Raw genomic sequence first — 18855 nt, 5'->3', positions numbered from 1 at the left:
TGGGCTGGGGTTAGAAACAGGAAAGGAGAGGTCACCCTGCTGGGAGTTTTCTATAGCCCTCCGAAAAGTTCCAAAGATGTAGAGGAAAGGATTGCAAAGATGATTCCGAATAGGAGCAAAAGTAACAGGGTAGTTGTTATGGGGGACTTTAACTTTCCAAATATTGACTGCAAACGCTATAGTTCGAGTACTTTAGATGGGTCAGTTTTTGTCCAATGTGTGCAGGAGGGTTTGCTGACACAGTATGTAGATAGGCCAACAAGAGGCAAGGCCACATTGGATTTGGTACTGGGTAATGAACCAGGTCAGGTGTTAGATTTGGAGGTAGGTGAACACTTTGGTGATAGTGACCACAATTCCGTTACATTTACTTTAATGATTGAAAAGGGATAGGTATATACCGCAGGGCAATAGTTATAGCTGGGGGAAAGGCAATTACGATGCGATTAGGCAAGACTTAGGCTGCATAGGATGGGGAAGGAAACTGCAAGGGATGGGCACAATTGAAATGTGAAGCTTGTTCAACGAACAGCTACTGCGTGTCCTTGGTAAGTATGTACTGTCAGCCAGGGAAGAACTGGTCGAGCAAGGGAACCGTGGTTTACTAAAGTAGCTGATTGCCGGGTGGTGCCGGGTGGTTCCTTTAGGTAGACACCTGTCACGGGACATCTTTAACATGGGGATCCCATTGCCTCTCAGCAGACACATGGGGCGAAATTCTCCGCCCCCCACGACGGGTGGGAGAATAGCGGGAGGGCCTTCCCGACATTTTTGCCGCCCTCCCGCTATTCTCCCCCCCCCCCCCCCCCCCCCCCCGCCGAAGTCCCGACCCGAATCGCTGCCGCCGTTTTTTTTACGGCCGGCAGCGATTCTCAGCTGTTAGATGGGCCGAAGTCCCAGCCCTTTCCGCCGTTTTTACGAACGGCAAACACACCTGGTCTTGCCGTTCGTAAAAACGGCGTCACAAACACGCTATTAATAACCATGGCACCGATTGGCATGGCTGTACCACGGCCGTGCCAAGGGTGCCATGGGCCCGCGATCGGTGGGCACCGATCGCGGGCAGCGGGCCCGATGCCCGCGCACTACTTGTCCTTCCGCCGCCCCGCAGTATCCATTCGCGGGGCGGCTGAGGGGCAACCCGGCCCGCGCATGCGCGGGTTTCGCGCAAAAACGCGATGACGTCACCCGCGCATGCGCGGGTTGGAGTCTTCCAAACTGCGCATGCGCGGCTGACGTCATATGACGCGTCAGCCGGCGCTAACTCCGGCAAGCGGGCTTAACGATTTTCGTTAAGCCCGTCTTGCCGGAGCCTACGGCGTCAGGCTGCTAGCCCCGACCGGGGACCAGAATCGGTCCCCGGTCGGGAAGGGGCGCGCTGCCGTAAAACCCGCCCGGTTTTTACGGCAGCTTTACGATTTCTCCCGTTTTGGGAGAATCGCGCCCATGGTCTTTAATAGAGGGTTAGTCCATTTCCAGTGGCAAGGTAACCTCGATGACTGGGGATCTCCATACTACTGCAACTTTCATCCGCCATTGGAGCCATTGATACCATACAAGTATCTTCCACCTGATCCGCTGTTGAGCTCTTGTTTTGGATTGAATTGCGCTTTGTCTGGTTTCTCCCCTCCAACGTTTCACTCATGGATGACCCAGCCAGGGGCTTATGACTCCGAAGGGCATTTCTTTCAGGATCAATGGAATGTTCAAGTCTCTCCACCACAGCAAGGTGGAAATGCAAGGAAAGGTGGCCCTGTAACTATTTTATGCTGGAAGCAATATTAATTGTCCAAGACCAAGATTTTCAACCTCATCTGGGAAGTACTGCCTTAGAAAGCTGTCAGCTGATCTGATCAACTAACAGTTTCTAGGCCCAGCAACAATAGGTTCAAGTGATTGTCACTGCTGAGACAACAGGCAGTAACCAAACAAACAGGAATTATGAAGCCAGGCCTTCAAGGCAAGTCTGGAGTGTTGACAGGGCCTAGCTGGAAGACCCCAGAAAGAAGGGTTTGAGGAACCGGGGATGGAGAGTGTTAAAAGAAGGGTGGTAAAACCTAGGGACAGTGCCTCTTGATCGGCGCAAGGGAAGGTTCCTCATCTTCCCGAAATGAAATGAAAAATTAAAATTGCTTATTGTCACGAGTAGGCTTCAATGAAGTTACTGTGAAAAGCCCCTAGTCGCCACATTCCGGCGCCTGTTCGGGGAGGCTGGTACGGGAATTGAACAGTGCTGCTGGCCTGCCTTGGTCTGCTTTTAAAAAGCCAGTGATTTAAACCTGCCCCTTGCCCAACATCAGTCAATGCCATAAAGGATGATGGGCTACCCACCTCGTGTGGGTCTCCCTTGCTTTCGGTAAACCCGCAGTACAAGCAGAACAAGGAGCAAAGGAATTAGGAGCAGAGTAGGCAATTCAACCTTCGAGCCTGCTCCATCATTCAATCAGATCATGGCTGATCTCTTCCTAGTCTCAAATGCACCTAGCTACCTGTTCCCCATCCCTTCAACCTGTTTTTAAAATCAGAAATGTATCTATTAATCCTTCTTGAAACCATTTAATGATTCAGACTTCACTGCACTATGGGGCAGTAAATTCCACAAATTCACTATGCTCCACGAGAAGTAGTTCCTCTTCATCTCAATTTTATGTCTGTGACTTCTCGTTCTAGATTGCCCACAAGGAGCATTTGGTCGATGTTTACTTCATCAATCCTTTTTAGTATTTTATATGCCTCGAGCAGATCCTCTCTCACTATTCTAAACTCCAACGAGTATAAACCCAAAGTGTTCAATGTCTCCTCATAAATCAACCGATTCATCCCTGGAATTAATCTGGTGATCCTCCTCTGAACTGTCTCCAATGCCACCACATCTTTCCCTAAATAAGGAGACCAAAACTGGACACAATATTCCAGATGTGCTCTCACCAACATCCAAAACAATTGCAACAACACCTCTCTACTTTATACTCCAGTCCTTTAGCTAGCATACCATTTGGCGTTTGAATTACATGCTGTGCCTGCATACCGACTTTCTGCGATTCATGAACAAAGACACCCAGATCCCGCTGCCCAAAAACATTTTGAATCTACTTTCCATTTAGATAATTTGCCTTTCTATTTTTTCCAGCCAAAATGGATAACCTCACAATTATCCATTTTAAACTCCATCTGCCAAATTTTGACCCATTCCCCTAGTCAATCTATATCCATCTGTAAACTCGTCATCTCCTATTCACTACCTGCTTTCCCACCTATTTAAGTAGCATCTGCAAATTTTGCTGTGTTACACTCTGCCCCTGCTTGAAAATAATTTTCATAGATTGTAAATATTTGAGGTCTGAGGACCGACCGCTGTGGCGTCCCGCTAGTTACAGTTCGCCCGCCAGAGAAGGACCCATTTATCCCGACTCTGTCGGTCAGTCAATCCTCAATCAATCTAGTACTCTACCCGCAGTCCCTGTGATCTCAACTTCTGGATTAGTCTTTTATGCAGCGCCTTGTCAAACTCCTTCTGGAAGTCTAGATATACCATAGAACATAGAACAGTACAGCACAGAACAGGCCCTTCGGCCCTCAATGTTGTGCCGAGCCATGATCACCCTACTCAAACCCACATATCCACCCTATACCCGTAACCCAACCCCCCCCTTAACCTTACATTTATTAGGACACTACGGGCAATTTTAGCATGGCCAACCCACCTAACCCGCACATCTTTGGACTGTGGGAGGAAACCGGAGCACCCGGAGGAAACCCACGCACACAGGGGGAGGACGTGCAGACTCCACACAGACAGTGACCCAGCCGGGAATCGAACCTGGGACCCTGGAGCTGTGAAGCATTTATGCTAACCACCATGCTACCCTGCTGCCCCATACCACATCCACAAGTTCCCCATTATCCACCTTGCTGGTTACATTCTCAAAGAACTCAAGCAAGTTTGTCCATGCTGACAATGGTGGATTGAGTTTTGTCTTTCCAAATGTTCAGTCATCTCCTCCTTAATGATTGATTCCAGCAGCTTCCCCATTCAAGCTAACCAGTCTAGAGTTTCCTACTTTTTGCCGCTCTCCATATTTGAATAGGGGTGTCACATTAGCATGTTTCCAATCCACCAGGACCTTTCCAGAATCCAGGGAATTTTGAAATATAACCAATGCATCCACTATCTCCACTGCCATCTCCTGTAATACCCTAGGGTGCAGGCCATCAGGTCCCAGAGACATATCTGCCTTTAATCCCCTATTTAATACCCCAGTGATGGGTATTGCACCAAATTCCTCTGCATTAACTGCAATTTGCAGGGGAAAAAATTATTATCCTCTACTGTGAAAACAGAGGCAAAATATGTAGCCATTATTGGGTTAGCAAGGGGTTCTGCTTGAAGCCTCCTTTGCCCATCATAAAATGTCAGGGTGGGCGTGAAAACAATGCATTTTATGAGCCGTATCCCCTCCCAGCAGCATATTCAAACACACTGACCATAAACTCTGGCCTTTTTAAAGTAGTACCAGCCACTCTGCTTCTGATGAAAATTTAGATAAATTGGATTATGTTCTGGAAGATAATCATTAGGGGCCTCACGGTAGCATGGTGGTTAGCATCAATGCTTCACAGCTCCAGGGTCCCAGGTTCGATTCCCGGCTGGGTCACTGTCTGTGTGGAGTCTGCACGTCCTCCCCGTGTGTGCGTGGGTTTCCTCCGGGTGCTCCGGTTTCCTCCCACAGTCCAAAGATGTGCGGGTTAGGTGGATTGGCCATGCTAAATTGCCCGTAGTGTAAGGTTAATGGGGGGATTGTTGGGTTACGGGTATACGGGTTACGTGGGTTTAAGTAGGGTGATCATTGCTCGGCACAACATCGAGGGCCGAAGGGCCTGTTCTGTGCTGTACTGTTCTATGTTCTATGTTCTATTACTCACCAACATCAGTTTGATTTGGGTGCCGACGCTGAATATGGCTTTGCATAAAAAAGCTGTTCATAAACGTTTTTTCACAATACTGACACTGGAAATAAAAGAGAAATATTATAAATCTGCATTGAACAACAAAGTGACCAAAGTGCAGTGAATTTATTTCCTGATTAGAGAGCAGCAATTTTTAGTCACATAAATTTCTATTAGTTATTGGACATGTGGAAGCTTTTTGTTTTGCACACATCAGGTCAATTCCACATTATGAGTATAAAGAAGAAAACAACAATTTGCACTGTTTTAGAAGAAAGGCAAGTGGACTCTGATTGGCAGAGGCGTTGCCATGGATAATGCACCAGTTGATTGTGACTGACTGGCAGAGACTCTGCCATGGATAATGCACCAGTTGTGACTGGCTGTTCTTAAAAAGTGTCCTGCTGAGTGCAAGACAAAAAGCTTTGACATGCCTGTTTTTTCCAGCAATAAATTTATAGTTATTTAGGAAAAACAAACATTATATGTCATTCATATATTGTAACAGCAAAAAAAAAGAAAACAGTTGATGAAAAAAATTATAGAAAATTCATATTCACCGAGACAAATTAGCTAATATGCAACATACATTATATGTAACTTTATGTGGCTTCTAGGTTTTTTTTAAGATTATTTTAAAAGGTAAAGAAAAGCTCCTGCATTCAAACTGCAGATGATCAGCAACAGAAATTGGAAAGACTTTTGTAGGTATATCCTCAGACTTAGTGCCGTAAGCAATTTACTTATTGTTTACGGTGATCAATTAAAAAAATTAAATCAAGCGATACGGGCTTTGCTGGCTAGACCAGCTTTATTGCCAACCCAAAATTTCCCTGCAAAAATGATAGTGAGCTGCCTTTTGAACCCCCTGCAGTCCAAATGATGTAGGTACATCAACAGTGCTATTCAGGGGGGAGTTCCAGCATTTTGACCCAGCAACAGTGAAGGAACAGTGATATATTTCCAACTCTACAGATTGGAGATGAACATTCAGGTGATGGTATTCCCAAGTATCTGCTGATCTTGTCGTTCTAGATGGCAGTGGTCGTGGGTTTGGAATTTGCTGTGTAAGGAGCCTTGGTGAGTTCCTGCAGTGCATCTTGTGGATGGTACACGTTGCTATAACCATGTGTCAATGGTGGAGGGAGTAAACATTTGTGAATGAGGTGCCAATTCAGTGGGCTGCTTTGTCCTTAACAGTATCAACTTTATTGATGATTGTTGGAGCTTTCTTCACCCAATGAAGGGGAGAGTATTCCATCGCATTTTCTGGCTTGTGCCTTGCAGATTGTAGGCAGACTTTGGGGAGTCCAGTGGTGTGTTAACAGGATTCCTAGCCTCTGACCTGCTCTTGTGGCCACAGTATTTATGGCTAATCCAGTTCAGTTCCTGCAGGGGGATGGGAACCTAAATTGTAGTCCCAGTGTACAGGATGTTGAGAGTAGTGAGGTCAGGGATAGGGTTAAAAGTTCGAAAGAGGGCACCGGCAAGCAAGATGCTGGTTTGAAGTGTGTTTACTTCAACGCCAGGACCATCCGGAATAAGGCGGGTGAGCTTGCAGCAAGGGTTGGTACCTAGGATCTTGATGTTGTGGCGATTTCGGAGACATGGGTAGAGCAGGGACAGGAATGGTTGTTGCAGGTTCCAGGATTCAGATGTTTCTGTAAGAACAGAGAAGATGGTAAAAGAGGGAGGGGGTGTGGCATTGTTAATCAAGGAAAGTATTACGGCGGCAGAAAGGACGTTTGAGGACTCGTCTACAGAGGTAGTATGGGCCGAGGTTAGGAACAGGAGAGGAGAGGTCACCCTGTTGGGAGTTGTCTATAGACCTCCGAATAGTTCCAGAGATGTAGAGGAAAGGATAGCAAAGATGATTCTCGACAGGAGCGAGAGTAACAGGGTAGTTGTTATGGGGGACTTTAACTTTCCAAATATTGACTGGAAATACTATAGTTCGAGTACTATAGATGGGTCAGTTTTTGTGCAGTGTGTGCAGGAGGGTTTTCTGACACAGTATGTACACAGGCCAACAAGAGGCGATGCCACATTGGATTTGGTACTGGGTAATGAACCCGGCCAGGTGTTAGATTTAGATGTAAGTGAGCACATTGATGATAGTGATCACAATTCGGTTATGTTTACTTTAGCGATGGGCAGGGATAGGTATATACCGCAAGGCAAGAATTATAGCTGGGGGAAAGGCAATTATGAGGCTATTCAGCAAGATTTAGGATGTATAGGATGGGGAAGGAAACTGCAGGGGATAGGTACAATCAAAATGTGGAGCTTTTTCAAGGAACAGCTACTGCGTGTCCTTGATAAGTATGTACCTGTCAGGCAAGGAGGAAGTTGTCGAGCAAGGGAACCGTGGTTACTAAGGAAGTTGAAGCACTTGTCAAGAGGAAGAAGAAGGCTTATGTTAGGATGAGACATGAAGGCTCAGTTAGGGCACTTGAGAGTTACAAGTTAGCCAGGAAGGACCTAAAGGGAGAGTTAAGAAGAGCGAGGAGAGGACACGAAAAGTCATTGGCGGATAGGATCAAGAAAAACCCTAAGTCTTTCTATAGGTATATCAGGAACAAAAGAATGACTAGAGTAAGATTAGGGCCAATCAAGGATAGTAGTGGAAAGTTGTGTGTGGAATCAGAGGAGATAGGGGAAGCGTTAAATGGATATTTTTCGTCAGTGTTTACACCGGAGAAAGACAATGTTGTCGAGGAGAATACTCAGGTACAGTTGACCAGGCTAGATGGGATTGAGGTTCACAAGGAGGAGGTGTTAGGAATTTTGGAAAGTGTAAAAATAGATAAGTCCCCTGGGGCCAGATGGGATTTATCCTAGGATAAGTATGTACCTGTCAGGCAAGGAGGAAGTTGTCGAGCAAGGGAACCGTGGTTTACTAAGGAAGTTGAAGCACTTGTCAAGAGGAAGAAGAAGGCTTATGGTAGGATGAGACATGAAGGCTCAGTTAGGGCACTTGAGAGTTACAAGTTAGCCAGGAAGGACCTAAAGGGAGAGTTAAGAAGAGCGAGGAGAGGACACGAAAAGTCATTGGCGGATAGGATCAAGGAAAACCCTAAGGCTTTCTATAGGTATATCAGGAACAAAAGAATGACTAGAGTAAGATTAGGGCCAATCAAGGATAGTAGTGGAAAGTTGTGTGTGGAATCAGAGGAGATAGGGGAAGCATTAAATGGATATTTTTCGTCAGTGTTTACACTGGAGAAAGACAATGTTGTCGAGGAGAACACTCAGGTTCAGTCGACCAGGCTAGATGGAATTGAGGTTCAAAAGGAGGAGGTGTTAGCAATTTTAGAAAATGTCAAAATAGATAAGTCCCCTGGGCCAGATGGGATTTATCCTAGGATTCTCTGGGAAGCCAGGGAGGAGATTGCAGAGCCTTTGTCCTTGATCTTTATGTCGTCTTTGTCGACAGGAATAGTGCCGGAAGACTGGAGGATAGCAAATGTTGTCCCCTTGTACAAGAAGGGGAGTAGAGAAAAACCCTGGTAATTATAGACCTGTGAGCCTTACTTCGGTTGTGGGTAAAATGTTGGAAAAGGTTATAAGAGATAGGGTTTATAATCATCTTGAAAAGAACAAGTTGATTAGCGATACTCAACACGGTTTTGTGAAGGGTAGGTCATGCCTCACAAACCTTATTGAGTTTTTTGAGAAGGTGACCAAACAGGTGGATGAGGGTAAAGCTGTTGATGTGGTGTATATGGATTTCAGTAAGGCGTTTGATAAGGTTCCCCACGGTAGGCTATTGCAGAAAATAAGGAAGTATGGAATTGAAGGTGATTTAGCGGTTTGGATCAGTAATTGGCTAGCTGAAAGAAGACAGAGGGTGGTAGTTTGATGGCAAATGTTCATCCTGGAGTTCAGTTACGAGTGGTGTACCGCAAGGATCTGATTTGGGGCCACTGCTGTTTGTCATTTTTATAAATGACCTGGAAGATGGTGTAAAAGGATGGGTTAGTAAATTTGCAGATGACACGAAGGTCGGTGGAGTTGTGGATAGTGCTGAAGGATGTTATAGGTTACAGAGGGACATAGATAAGCTGCAGAGCTGGGCTGAGAGGTGGCAGATGGAGTTTAATGCGGAAAAGTGTGAGGTGGTTCACTTTGGAAGGAGTAACAGGAATGCAGAGTACTGGGGTAATGGCAAGATTATTGGTAGTGTAGATGAACAGAGAGATCTCGGCATCCAGGTACATAAACCCCTGAAAGTTGCCACCCAGGTTAATAGGGCTGTTAAGAAGGCATATGGTGTGCTAGCCTTTATCAGTAGGGGGATTGAGTTTCGGAGCCACGAGGTCATGCTGCAGCTGTACAAAACTCTGGTGTGGCCGCACCTGGAGTACTGCGTGCAGTTCTGGTCACCACATTATAGGAAGGATGTGGAAGCTTTGGAAAGGGTTCAGAGGAGATTTACTAGGATGTAGATAGATAGATAGAACATTACAGCGCAGTACAGGCCCTTCGGCCCACGATGTTGCGCCGTCCTGTGAAACCCCTCTAAAGTCCCTCTACACTATTCCCTTATCGTCCATATGCCTATCCAATGACCATTTGAATGCGTTTAGTGTTGGCGAGTCCACTACTGTTGCAGGCAGGGCATTCCACGCCCTTACTACTCTCTGAGTAAAGAACCTACCTCTGACATCTGTCCTATATCTATCTCCCCTCAATTTAAAGCTATGTCCCCTCGTGCTGGACATCACCATCCGAGGAAAAAGGCTCTCACTGTCCACCCTATCTAATCCTCTGATCATCTTGTATGCCTCAATTAAGTCACCTCTTAACCTTCTTCTCTCTAACGAAAACAGCCTCAAATCCTTCAGCCTTTCCTCACATGATCTTCCCTCCATACCAGGCAACATTCTTGTAAATCTCCTCTGTACCCTTTCCAATGCTTCCACATCCTTCCTATAATGTGGCGACCAGAACTGCACACAATACTCCAAATGCAGCCGCACCAGAGTTTTGTACAACTGCAACATGACCTCATGGCTCCGAAACTCAATTCCTCTACCAATAAAAGTTAACACACCGTACGCCTTCTTAACAACCCTCTCAACCTGGGTGGCAACTTTCAGGGATCTATGGACATGGACACCGAGATCTCTCTGCTCGTCCACACTACCAAGAATCTTACCATTAGCCCAGTACTCTGCCTTTCTGTTATTCCTTCCAAAATGAATTACCTCACACTTTTCTGCATTAAACTCCATTTGCCACCTGTCAGCCCAGCTCTGCAGCTTATCTATGTCCCTCTGTCACTTGTAACATCCTTCTGCACTGTCCACAACTCCACCGACTTTAGGGTCATCTGCAAATTTACTCACCAATCCTTCTACGCCCTCCTCCAGGTCATTTATAAAAATGACAAACAGCAACGGCCCCAAAACAGATCCTTGTGGCACACCACTAGTAACCGGACACCAGTCAGAGCATTTCCCATCAACCACCACTCTTTGTCTTCTATCAGCTAGCCAATTTCTGATCCAAACTGCTAAATCACCCTGAATCCCATGCCTCTGCATTTTCTGCAATAGCCTACCGTGGGGAACCTTATCAAACGCTTTACTGAAATCCATATACACCACATCAACTGCTTTACCCTCATCCACCTGTTTGGTCACCTTCTCGAAGAACTCAATGAGGTTTGTGAGGCACGACCTACCCTTCACAAAACCATGTTGACGATCTCTAATCAATTTATTCCTTTGCAGATGCATATACATCCTATCTCTTATAAACCTTTCCAAGACTTTTCCCACAACAGAAGTAAGGGTCGCTGGCCTATAGTTACCGGGGTTATCTCTACTCCCCTTCTTGTACAAGGGGACAACATTTGCTATCCTCCAGTCCTCTGGCACTATTCCTGTAGACAAAGATGACTTAAAGATCAAAGCCAAAGGCTCAGCAATCTCCTCCCTAGCTTCCCAGAGAATCCTAGGATAAATCCCATCCAGCCCAGGGGACTTATCTATTTTCACACTTTCCAGAATCGCTAACACCTCCTCCTTATGAACCTAAAGCCTTTCTAGTCTAGTAGCCTGTATCTCAGTATTCTCCTCGACAACTTTGTCTTTTTCCTGTGTGAATACAGACGAAAAATACTCATTTAGCACCTCTCCTATCTCCTCGGACTCCTCGCACAACTTCCCACTACTGTCCTTGACTGGCCCTACTCTTACCTTAGTCCTTCTTTTATTCCTGACATACCTATAGAAAGCTTTAGGGTTATCCTTGATCCTACCTGCCAAAGACTTCTCATGTCCTCGCTTGGCTCTACTTAGCTCTCTCTTTAGAGAGTTGGATGTTGCCAGGTATGGAGGGAATGTCTTACGAGGAAAGGCTCAGGGACTTGAGGTTGTTTTTGTTAGAGAGGAGAAGGCTGAGAGGTAACTTAATAGAGACATATAAGATAGTCAGAGGGTTAGATCGGGTGGACAGTGAGAGTCTTTTTCCTCGGATGGTGATGACCAACATGAGGGGACATAGCTTTAAATTGAAGGGTGGTAGATATAGGACAGATGTCAGAGGCAGTTTCTTTACTCAGAGAGTAGTAGGGGTGTAGAACGCCCTGCCTGCAACAGTAGTAGACTCGCCAACTTTAAGGGCATTTAAGTGGTCACTGGATAGATATAGGGATGAAAATGGAATAGTGTAGGTCAGATAGGCTTCAGATGGTTTCACGGGTCGGCGTAACATCGAGGGCCGAAGGGCCTGTACTGCACTGTAATGTTCTATGTTCTATAACCCCCCCCAGGATGTTGATAGTGGGGGATTCGTAAATGGTAATGCCATTGAATGCCAAAGGGTAATGGTTGGAGTCTTTCTTGTTAGAAATGGTCATTGCCTGGCACTTGTGTGGCACAAATGTTACTTGCCACTTGTCAGCCCAAATCAGGATATTGTCCAGGTCTTGTTACATTTGCATATGGACTGCTTCAGCATCTGAGAAGGGGCCAATGGTGCTGAACATTGTCCAATCATCAGTGAACATCCCACATCTGACCTTATGATGTAAGGAAGTCATTGATGAAGCAACTGAAGATGGTAGGACAATAGAACTCCAATGATATCCTGGAGCTATGATTGACCTCCAACAACCACAACCATGATTCCACATTTGGTCAATGTGGATTTGGTTACCCTTAATGTCAAGCGATCATTCTCATCTCACCTCTGGAATTCAGCTCTTTTGTCCATGTTTGAACCAAGACTGTAAAGAGATCAGGAGCTGCAGGAGCTGAGTGCCCTTGTTGGAACAAAACTGAGTGCCAGTGAGTAGGGTATTGCAAATAAGTGCTACTTGAGAGCACTGCTGATGACTCCATCCATTATCTTACTGATGACTGAGAGTGGACTGATGGGGCAGTAATTAACCCGGTTAGATTTGTCCTGTTTTTTTTATATAGTGGTCATGCCTGAGCAATTTTCCATATTACTGGGTAGATGCCAGTGTTGTAGTTGCACTGGAACAACTTGGCTAGGGGTGCGGCAAGTTCTGTAGTGCAAGTTTTGGAGCACAACCCTATTGCTGGAATATTATCAATGCCCATAGCTGTTGCAGTATCCAGTGTCTTCATCTATTTCCTGAGGAAATTAAATTGGCTTAAGACTGCAATCTGTGACGCTGAAGACCTCCACAGAAGGCTGAGATGGATCATCCACTCGGCACTTGGGGCCTGATCAGGTTTGTAGCAAATGCCTTATCGTTTGAACTAATGTGCTGGGCTCCACGGTCATTGAGGATATTTGGGAGCCTCAAGTTCAATTTGGGAGGGTGACCTGTGAGGAGGATGCAGAGATACTTCAGCAGGATTTGGACAGGTTGAGTGAGTGGGCACATGCATGGCAGATGCAGTATAATGTGGATAAATGTGAGGTTATCCACTTCGGTAGCAAAAATAGGGAGGCAGATTTGAATGGGTATAAATTGAGATGATGTGGAGATGCCGGCGTTGGACTGGGATGAGCACAGTAAGAAGTCTTACCTGGTGTTGTAAGACTTCTTACTATAAATTGAGAGAGATGGATACTCAGCGAGACCTTGGAGTCCTTGTGCATCAGTCGCTGAAAGTAAGCGCGCAGGTACAGCAGGCAGTAAAGAAGGCAAATGGTATGTTGGCCTTCATAGCGATTTGAGTATCAGAACAGGAAAGTTTTATTGCAATTGTATAGGGCATTGGTGGGGCCACATCTGAAATATTATAAGTAGTTTTGTTGTCCTTATCTGAGGAAGGATGTTCTTGCTATGGAGGGAGTGCAGTGAAGGTTTATCAGGCTGATTCCTGGGATGGTGGGACTGTCATTTGAGGAGAGACAAAGTCGGTTACGATTATATTAATTCGGGGAAGGTTTCGGTGTCACGTTGCAGGCAGTAGTGAGGAGGGAGTTTATCTCAGTGCGGGCACACAAGGAGAAGGTAGAGCGGGTGGAGATGGAGTGGCTAGTGGAGGAGATCTTTCAGGTGGACAGGAGGTATTCGGAGGCCCCTGAGGTGGGACTGTTGAGGAGCGGCAGAAACTGCAGATGGAGTTTGGGCTTTTATCCATGGAGAAAGCGGTCGGCAGTTGAGGAGGGCGAGAGGGGTGGTTTATAAATATGGGGAGAAGGTGAGAAGAATGTTGCCGCATCAATTGAGGAAACAGGAGGCAGCGAGGGAGATAGGGAAAGTGAAGGACAGGGGTGGGGGAACATGGTCTTAGAGACCTCGTGGAGGTGAGTAGGGTGTTTAGGAATTATTACAGTCGGCTGTGAGTCAGAACCCCTAACCGGGGTGGAAGGGATGAGGTGGTTTTTGGAGGGGTTGGAGTTCCCGAGGGTGGAGGAGCACCTGGTGGAGGGGCTGGTTGTCCCCATTGGGCTGGTAAGACGTGGTAGAGGGGCTTGACGCAATGCAGTCGGGCAAGGCCTCACGCCCGGACGGATACCCAGTAGAGTTTTAAGGGGCCCTCGCTGGTGAGGGCGTTTAACGAGGCGAGGGAGGGAGCGGGGGAGCTCCCCACAACTTTATCGCAAGGTTCAATCCCCTTGATTCTAAAACTGGATAAGGATCCGGAGCAGTGTTGATCCAAAAGGCCGATCTTGTTGTTGAACGTGGACGCCAAGTTATTGGTCAAAATCTTGGCCTTGAGAATTGAGGACTAGGGTGATAAGGGGAGGACCAAAAGGGATTCATGAAGGGAAAGCATCTGTCAGCCAACATCAGGAGATTATGATGCCCCCAAGAGAAGGGATGGAGAGGTGGAGGTCGCCATGGGCGCAGAGAAGACCATTGATCGGGTAGAATTGGAATATTTGTGGGAGCTGCTATGACGGTTTGGGTTTGGGCAGGGATTTGTGGACTGGGTCCGACTGCTGTATCAAGCGCCAGTTGCGAGGGTGCGGACAATGGGGTGAGTTTGGATTATTTCAGGCTGCATTGGGAGACGAGGCAGGAATGTCCACTCTCCCCATTGCTCTTTTCCTTGGCTATAGAGCCATTGACGATGGCTTTGAGAGTGTCGAGGGACTGGCAGGGGGTAGTACGGGTGGGAGTGGGGGCAGTGGAGCATAGGGCCTCACTTTGTGCGGACGATTTGTTGCTATACATTTCGGACGCGCTGGGAGATGTTGGGGGGGTCTTAGAGGAATTTGGCCGGTTTTCAGGGAATATATTGAACATGGGGAAGAGTGAGGTTGTTCCGATCCAGGAGAGGAGGCAGGAGAAGAAATTGAGGGAGATGCTGTTCAAGACGGTGCGGGGGATTTGGACATTCAGGTGGAGCAGGGGTGGGAGCAGCTGCATAAGATAAATTTGGCTTGGTTGGCAGAGCAGATGAAGTGGGACTTTAGGAGGTGGGATTCACTCCCATTATCATAGGCGGGGAGGGTTCAAACGATGATGGTCCTCCCGAGGTTATTGTTTGTGTTTCGGAGCCTCCCTATTTTTATTGGCAAGTCGTTTTTTAGGAAGGTAAACGCGGTGATTTCAGGATTTGTGTGGGTGGTGAACAAGGTTCTGGAGCGTGATTGAGGAGCAGGCTGTTGGCTCTCTCGAACTTTACGAATTACTACTGGGCGGCGAATATTGCAATGGTCAGGAAATGGGTAGTGGGGACTTCCGGTGGCTGCCATGAAGTGATTGGTCGCTTATTTGGTAGCTCCTGCTTGTGGTGCACCTTTGGGACCTTTTTCCTCGACTTATGGGGGATTTTATTGGTTAAATAGGAGACTGGTGAGGTAGAGGAGAAGAATCCCACACCAGTTTATGGATTTGTGGACCAGAAGTGGTCTGAAAAGGAGAGATTGTTGGGCAAAGAGGGGGTGGAGTCAGCAGCACAGGAAAACATGGCAGAGGCTCAGGGACTGGTATTGCCCACAGAGTGGTCAACGGAGCAGCTGGTGGAATTCCTTCAGGAGAGCTTTGCCAAGCAACGACAAGAGTACCTGGTCCCGATTAAGAAGGGGATTGCAAAGAAGGGGAGCAAAGATTGGAAGCCCAGGACCAGGTGATCCAGAAGGTGGAAGAGGGGGTGGCTGAGCACGAGGACCAGCTAACCACAATGACGGTGGAGATGAAGCTGATGAGGGTCCACCAGAAAAGGCTGCAAGAGAAAGTGGAGATCTGGAGAACAGGTCGCGCAGGTAGATCTTGAGAATCGCTGGCCTCACGGAGGGCCGCGAGGGATCGGATACAGGGGCATATGTTCGTGAAGCTGTTGGGGGAAGGTGGACAGGGCACACAGAGCACTTATCAGGAAGACGCAGATGAATGAGCCGCCGATGGCGATGATGATACAAATGCACCGGTTCCTGGACAAGGAACTGATCTTGAGGTGGGCCAGGCAGACAAGGAGCTGCAAATGGGAAGATAACAGGCTGCACATTTACCAGGACTTGCGTGCGAACTGGCCAAAAGATGGGCGAACTTCAATAAAGTTAAATCGGCTCTCCAAGAAGGGGGTGAAGTTTTGCATGTTGTACCCAGCTCGTTTGTGGGTCACTCACGAGGGTCAAGAACTTTATTTTGGATCGTGGATGAGGCGATGAACTTTGTTAAGGACAGGGGACTGGCAGGTGATGGAGGACGTTGAACTTGGGGACGAGTACTCTGTGCCTATGCTGCTAAGTTTATTTTCTTTTGGGGTTTTGTACGTATTGTTTTTCTACCAACATTTGGGCCGTTGCTCAGTTTTGTAAGCGGGCTAACTTTGTTCTTAATGGGGGATGGCATGGTGGAATTTTCCTCTTTGTGTTTGTTAGGAATTGCGATGTTTTGCATATGTGTGTTCGAGCAGGGTGAGGAAGATCAGTGGGGTGTAGGATGCTTGGCTCATGGAAGCCATGATGTGGAGATGCCGGCGTTGGACTGGGGTGAGCACAGTAAGAAGTCTTACAACACCAGGTTAAAGTCCAACAGGTTTGTTTCAAACACGAGCTTTCGGAGCACGGCTCCTTCTTCAGGTGAAAGAAGGAGCCGTGCTCCGAAAGCTCGTGTTTGAAACAAACCTGTTGGACTTTAACCTGGTGTTGTAAGACTTCTTACTGGCTCATGGAAGCGTAGTGGGGATGAGCAGGTGATCAGCTTGTTATGGAGGGGTGGGATTGTTATTTTGTTAGTGTGGGGGGGGGGGGGGGAGAATTGTTCTACTGACTGGGGAGGGGCTGGCATGTGGAGACAAATTGGAGGTCTATGACGGTGGACACCCAAGGGCAGGCCCGAGGAGGTGCGGGACGCAAGCTGGAGGCTGGCCTAAGGGTAATGGTTGATCGGTTGGGGGAGGGGGAGGGGTGGGTGACCAGCCTGATCACATAGAACGTGAGAGGGCCGAATGGTCCAGTAAAGAGGGCTCGCGTGTTCGTGCATTTGAAGAGTTTGAAGGCGGACGTGGCAATGCTACAGGAGACACAGCCGAGGGAAGTGGATCAGACCAGGCTGAGGAAGGGCTGGGTTCGGTTGGGCAGATATTTCACTCGGGGCTAGGTTTGTTATGGTGAGTGGGAAGCAGGAGGGGATGCCAGTGGTGTTAGAGATTATTTATGCACCAAACTGGGACAACGCGGAATTTATGAGGCAGGTGTTGGAGAAGTTCTGGACCTTGACTCGCATACGATGATCAGAGGGAGGGGAGACTTTAATACAGTCGTTGATCCGAGGTTGGATCGGTCGAATTCAAGCACAGTGAGGGTGCCAGCCGTGGCGAAGGAGCTAATGGGGTTTATGGAACAGATGGGGGGAGGGATGGATCCGTGGAGGTTCGGACAGCCAAGAGCGAAGGAGTTTTTTTTTCTCCCAAAGAATACTCCCGGATTGAATTTTTCGTTTTGAACAAAGCTTTGCTGGCGAGAGTGGTGGATACAGAGTATTCGGAGATTGTTGTGTCGGCCCATGCCCCATATTTGGGTGAATTTACGGGTGAGTAAGAAGGGGGATCAGCGCCCGCAATGGAGATTGGATGTAGGACTGTTAGCGGATGAGGAGATGTGCGGGCGGGTGAGGAAGGCCATCCAGAATTATTTGGAGATAAATGACAAGGGGAAATTTTGGCAGCAACGTTATGGCAGGCACTGAAGGCAATAGTTAGGGGGTGCTAATTTTGTTATGGGCTCATAGGGAGAAGGTGGAGCGGGCAGAGATGGATAGGCTGGTTAGGGAGATACTCCAGGTGAACAGAAGATACTCCGAAGCCCCGGAGGTAGGGCTGTTGAAGGACCGGCAGAAGCTGTCGATGGAGTTTGGTCTAATATCCACAAGGAAGGCGATGGGGCAGTTGAGGAAGGCGAGAAGGGCGATATATGAGTATGGTGAGAAGGCCAGTAGGATGCTAGCGCATCAGCGCAGGGAAAGGGAGGTGGCCAGGGAGGTAGGAAGAGTGAAGGACAGAGGGGGGAACACGGTTTTGGACCCAGCAGGGGTGAATGGGGTGTTCAAGGAGTTTGACAGTCGGCTGTACAAGTTGGAGCCCCCAGCTGGGGTGGAGGGGATGAGGCAGTTTTTGGAAGGGTTGAAGTTTCTGAAGGTGGAGGAAGGGTTGGTGGAGAGGTTAGGAGCCCCGATCGGAGTTATAGAAGTAGTAGAGTTGATTGGAGGCCATGCAGTCAGGTAAGGCCCCGGGACTGGACGGCTACCCAGTGGAACTTTCCAAGAAGTTTTCTGGGATGGTGGGCCCGCTGCTGGTGAGGGCATTTAATGAGGTAAAGGGAGCGGGGTGCCCTTCCCCCAACAATGTCACAGACTTCGATCTCATTGATCCTGAAGTGGGAGAAGGACCCAGAGCAATGTGGGTCATACAGACCAATCTCCCTACTGAATGTCGATGCCAAATTGTTGGCCAAAATTATGGCCTCAAGGATAGAGGATTGTGTTTCGGGGGTAATAGGGGAAGACCAGCTAACGGCCAATGTTAGAACGCTACTAAATGTGATCAAGGAATGGAATTATTTGTGGGAGGTCTTGGAACGGTTTGGGTTTGGGCAGGGCTTTATTGACTGGGTTTGGTTGCTGTACCAGGCACCGGTGGCGAATGTATGGACGAAACGGGTGTTTTCGGACTATTGTAGACTACACCGGGGGACAAGGCAAGCATGTCCCCTCTCCCCACTGTTGTTAGACTTGGCTATTGAGCCATGGCGGAGAGCGTCAAAGAATTAGAAGGGGCTAGTCCAGGTGGGGGTGGAACACAGGGTCTTGTTATATGCAGACGACCTACTTCTATATATTTCTGACCCGTTAGGGGGGATGGGGGAGATTGTGGGTCTTAGGGGAGTTTGGCCGATTCTCGGGATAGAAATTGAATATGGGTAGAAGCGAGGATTTTGTGTTCCAGGCGAGGGGGCAGGAGAGGGACACAAGAACAGAAGAACATAAGAACTAGGAGCAAGAGTAGGCCATCTGGCCCTTCGAGC

The 18855-nt window shown here is 47.7% G+C and overlaps 1 protein-coding gene across 11 annotated transcripts in view; it reads right to left on the bottom strand.

Moving 5' to 3' along the window:
* The window catches only part of LOC119977574 (zinc finger protein DZIP1-like), a 374976-nt gene that overhangs the window by 327784 nt on the left and 28337 nt on the right, over positions 1-18855 (bottom strand). For 10 of the 11 annotated variants that reach the window (XR_005463223.1, XM_038818673.1, XM_038818669.1 and 7 more), the window contains one exon: positions 4924-5008. Coding sequence is in view for 10 of the 11 variants with exons in the window: in XM_038818673.1 (XP_038674601.1) it covers positions 4924-5008 (85 nt within the window). In the remaining variant the exon portion in view is untranslated. Of the gene's footprint in view, positions 1-4923; positions 5009-9607; positions 9650-18855 lie in introns of those variants that run through there. The other variant, XM_038818675.1, reaches the window with a different exon arrangement.

This window comes from Scyliorhinus canicula, chromosome 14 (genome assembly GCF_902713615.1).
Source record: "Scyliorhinus canicula chromosome 14, sScyCan1.1, whole genome shotgun sequence".
In the NCBI taxonomy this organism is placed as follows: Eukaryota; Metazoa; Chordata; class Chondrichthyes; order Carcharhiniformes; family Scyliorhinidae; genus Scyliorhinus; species Scyliorhinus canicula.
The sequence above is the reverse complement of the archived record's forward strand: the minus strand, read 5'-3'. Positions and strand labels throughout refer to the sequence as shown.